Raw genomic sequence first — 4,775 nt, forward strand, 5'->3', positions numbered from 1 at the left:
GTTGATTTTATTCTTTAGATTCCACATGTACGTGAAATCATGCGATATTTGTCTTTCTCTATCTGACCTATTTCATTCAGCACAATACCCTCTAGGGCCATCAAGGCAATGTCTTTTTCCATCCCTTTCCTTTTTGTTTGTGTGTCTTTTAATCTGAAGTGAGTCTCTTGTAGGCAGCATATGTAGGGGCCTTGTTTTCTTATCCATTCAGCCACTCTATCTTTTGGTTGGAGCACTTAATTCTTTTCCATTTGAAGTACTTATTGATAGGAATGTAGTTGTTACCATTCTTTATTCCTGTTTTTGATACATGTTTTTTTTTTCTTCTTAAAGAATTCTATGTAATACTGGCTTGGTGTTGATAAATTCCTTTAGCTTAGTTTTGTCTGGGAAGCTCTTTATCTGTCCTTCAACTCTAAATGATAGCTTTGTGGATAAAGTATTCTTGGTTGTAGATCTTGGGTTTTCATCATGTCAAATGTTTTGTGCCAAGCCCTCTGTCCTGCATAGTTTCTTTTGAGAAATTACCTGCCAGTCTTATGGGTGCTCCCTTGTAGGGAACTAACTGCTTTTCTCTTGCTGTTTTTAAGATTCTCTCTTTGTATTTGACCTTTGGCATTTTAATTATGTGCCTTACTGTGGGCCTCTTTGGGTTCCTGGTTTTTGGGATTCTCTGAGCATCCTGGGGTTTTATGTCTATTTCCTTCACCAGGTTAGGGAAGTTTTCCATCATTATTTCTTCAAATAGCTGTTCAACATCTTGTTTTCCTTCAGGTACCCCTATGCCATGAATATTTTTACCTTTAATAATATCCTGTAGGCTCTTTAAATTATTATTATAGTCTTGCCATTCTGATTGAGTGTCCTTGGCTTTCCCATCCTCAATATAGGTCATTTGATCCTCTTTTTTTATTCACTTTGTTTATTCCGTTTAATATACTTCTCATCTCAGATAATGTGTTCTTCATTTCTGACTAATTCCCTTTTATAATTTCCATTTCCATTTTTATGTTTTTTATCTCTTTGTTGAAGTTAGAGGTAAAGGCCACACCAGAAACTGAGGCCAGCTGGCTCCAGCATGAGCCTAGGCGCCGCTCAGCAAAGAGCTCCTGACTCCCTGAGGATACAGCCGAATGTGGCTTGGGTGGAGCCACGAACTGGGGGAGGCAGGGTTTCAGGGAATCCTCTGGGCAGAGCAACGTCTGTTATCCAGTTTGACGCCCTATGGTGGTTCTGTGTCGAGGAGAGCACTGGAAAGAAAAAGGGCTCAGCAGGAAACAATGGATACTGCCCACACCTCTGTACAGAGCGAGTCTCGCCTCGACCCTCACTCTGACCACTCAGTGTCCTGTAAGTCCCTTTGTCCTTTGTAGCCAAACTGGCACTGGTGCTCAGAGTGAGCAAGTCCGTCACCAGGAAAGTCCGCTAGCAGACACATCTGCAGCCTCCATCCCACTCAGCCACTGGGACCAGGCAGCCTCGTGTCCTGGCCCCATCCTACCATCTGCCATTGCAAGGTGATTTCTTAGATTTCTCCCTAGTTGTATGGCTTGTTCATCTGGATCCCAGGCAGTTTTTCCTTGCTGTTTGCCCCTTGTTTCTGTCACAACTTTGATTTGGTCACCAGAGAGATGAACAGAGCCTCCCTCTATCTACACCATTTTTTTATGCATCGTTTTTGATAGCTAAATTGATAGCTAAAATTATTGTTCCTACTTTTTAAAAGTAACACATTTTATGATATATATTACTTATGCTTATATATGTCTTACTGACATGTAATATGTAAACTTAGTTTTATAATTTTGTATATTTTTCAGAGAATAACAGTTTAGAGGGCCAAGATGTCCAGCTTGAGGATATTTGCTGTGAATCATAAAAAAGTGTCCAGCTTGCACATTAATGTAAGTTTTCTTGTAAAATTAAATGTACTTCAACAATTTGTAATGTAATGTAATTCAACAATTTCAGTTACTTTACTTTCCAAAAGGCATAGTATATATCATATACTAGTTTATCTTTATCTTCAGTAGTTTCTTAACAGGGAGTATGGGAGAATCATTAACCAAGAAGAAGCATGCCTCATCATTAGTTTACAAATTCATTTTTCTACCTTAAAATCACCTGCGCAGCATTTTGAAGAACTCTATTTCTCTATTCCATTTTGAGATCATTAGTGGCCTAAGGAGTTAAACAGTTTTTCTTAACTGTTTTCATTGCTGATGCTTTCAGATTATACACCCTGTGACAGGTAGATACTGTCTTACCTTGGTCATTCTGCAGTGGAAATTTTAACAGCCTTGAAGCTCTACTTTTGAAATGTTTTTGTAGTATAATAGTGTTTTATTACCAAAACTTGGTAACTAATGTAAAAATAATATAGAAAGCATAGGCATGTATTTCATGATGTTAAAAAAGGCAGATTGTGGCAGGTCAAAATCATAACTAGCAATTCCAAATATATTGTCAGCCATTAAATGTGTATCTAGTGGTTTAGGGACATATTGGTATGGAGAATATTCAACCGCTGTGTGGGAACATTAGGTGAAAATACCTGGGGAACTTTTAAAATGCCAGTCTCTTCTTCTCGCACCCCAGATATTTTTAAGAAGCTTTCCAGGTGATTCTGAAGTGTAGCTACTTTTATAAATCCTGAAAATAGCTCATGGTTTTAGAGTTCACGACCCTCACAAGTTCTTAGCAGCTGTAGAGAAGAACCAAGGAGTATCCAAGGTGAGAGACCTTTTTCACCTTTATGACTCTGGCAACTTCAGAATCTTCCTTCTCAAACATTAGCTATCTGAATCACCTGGAGGGCTTGTGAAAACACAGATTGTTCAGCCTCATCTCCAGAGTTTCTTATTCTATTGAGTGGGTCCTAAGAGTTTGTCTTTCCGACAAGTTCTCTGTGATGCTAATACTGCAGGTCTAGCAGTATTAGCATCACAGAGAACTTGTCTGAGGTCAGCTCAAAATAGCAAACTAGTACTAATTTTAATCTTTTTCTTTCCTGTAGTGTAATTTGGGTTGCCACTTTTTAAAATAATTGGAGTTAAAAATTGGGACTACTTCAAGGAGATTCAAAGTATGTTGTCCTGACAAAGTATAGTTATAATGTTAAAAGTATTGTAATAAGTCATGCTAAGATAAAATTAATGTCAAGTTTCTTTTTCTCTTCACTAGAACATATATTGCTCTAAAATAAGAGCAAGTTTAAAAAGATTAAAGCCACATGTGCCTCTTGGAAGAAATTACAGTTCCCTACCAGGTAATACTGTTAGAGTCTTCTCTTTTTAATTAAACTGCTAGCTTGCTTTCTTCCCTCTACCTCTCCCCTCCTCTTTTTTCTTTATCTTTGCCCCATCTCTATCTCATTCATAAGTATCTCCCTTATTAGAAGTCTTCAACTATTTTGAAAATAGTGGCTCCTTTTTACTTCTTGGCTATTTCCTTGAGATTATTAGGGGTTGGGAGTATTCTGATAGACATTGGGAGGAAATACCAGTAGACTTATTCTCCTCCTCTGTTGGCCATCCTAATGAGCTGAGCAAAGGGAAGAGTTGAGTCAGCTTTAATAGTTGCCTCAAAAGTTTAGCAGGTGAGTCTATTTGTTGGGTGTTCTTGCTGTAAAATAGCGATTTTCTAGTCCATTTCTGGTTTTTATACAAAAATATTTTCTGTCAATAGAGGTTTACTAGAACAATTTATTTTGAAGGTTCTTAAGAATAGTTTGATTAAATATTTATGTGGGATAGTTTAGGTTAGATGACTTTTAAATGCTGAAAGGCTGAGGAACTGACTACTCCTAATTCTGAATGTCCTTCCTATGTTTGAAGTAAACAAACATATGGGAGACTCAAAACTAGTTTTGTTCTTTTGTTGTTCTCATTACCATCTTTGTCATGTGAGAAAAATGGAGTAAAAATACTGATTGTGTGACTTGTTAAGGGCATGTGAATTTAATGGCCTATATTATTGGTGTGTATCTAGGTTTCTGTATTTTGCTTGTGCAAATTTATCTCTAGCAGTACAGATTATCTTTCATCTTCAAACTTCCATGAGATTTTTTTTCAAAGTATATTAAAACTCTTCTTAATTTATTATAGAAATTTGGGAGAACTGGTTTAAATAGCAGGGAGGTATATTGATAAATGTAACTGCATTGTTGCTTTAATATTAATGAAATGCATGGTAAGCATAGAGTAAGTCATTATGGACACTTTTTATTCCAGAAATGCTACTTGATCTTTTAGAAGTATTAGATTATTATAGCTTCTGTTTAGTGATACCTCCTAGCCTGTCTTTAAAGGTATTGTGTCCTTGGAACTGCTGAAGGAAGGTAGGTTCCAGATTGTACAAAAATTTATTATCAGCTTATATGAGGATCACCCTTAGCTCTTCAAGCCTTAATAATGCAGATTTACAGGACTGCGCATTTTATAGTTTTCTCTGGTTCAAGATCTAGTGCCTTAAGACTATTGTTAAGAATATTAATTCTGATGTATAATTCTATTATAGAATTGTAGAAGATGGCAGAGGTTGGGGTAAATCTATAGTTTGCTAAGGATGTGATCTAGGAAGTGATGTTTAAAAACTTTACCTTGTTTTATTATCACCATAGCCCTTCTTAAGAGATTGCAGGAAAATAAATTTTAGGTAAATGAGTTTTATTTAGCTTGGATTTTACTTTCATTGGAATTACAATATTTGCTTAAAATTATTTTAATTTTCATTTGTAAATTAAAGGAAAATTTCTTAAACAGTTTCATTTTAAC

At 36.2% G+C, this 4,775-nt stretch overlaps 1 protein-coding gene across 1 annotated transcript in view; it reads left to right on the forward strand.

Moving 5' to 3' along the window:
- The first annotated feature begins 1,495 nt into the window (after positions 1 to 1,495).
- LOC105300554 (G elongation factor mitochondrial 2) overlaps positions 1,496 to 4,775 on the forward strand; it is a 42,751-nt gene continuing 39,471 nt past the window's right edge. Inside the window, exons 1-3 of the mRNA XM_023538192.1 lie at positions 1,496 to 1,517; positions 1,821 to 1,904; positions 3,184 to 3,268. Coding sequence (XP_023393960.1) covers positions 1,845 to 1,904; positions 3,184 to 3,268 — 145 coding nt within the window. The 5' untranslated portion in view covers positions 1,496 to 1,517; positions 1,821 to 1,844. The remainder of the gene's footprint in view (positions 1,518 to 1,820; positions 1,905 to 3,183; positions 3,269 to 4,775) is intronic.

This window comes from Pteropus vampyrus, unplaced genomic scaffold (assembly GCF_000151845.1).
Source record: "Pteropus vampyrus isolate Shadow unplaced genomic scaffold, Pvam_2.0 Scaffold213, whole genome shotgun sequence".
Taxonomy (NCBI): Eukaryota; Metazoa; Chordata; class Mammalia; order Chiroptera; family Pteropodidae; genus Pteropus; species Pteropus vampyrus.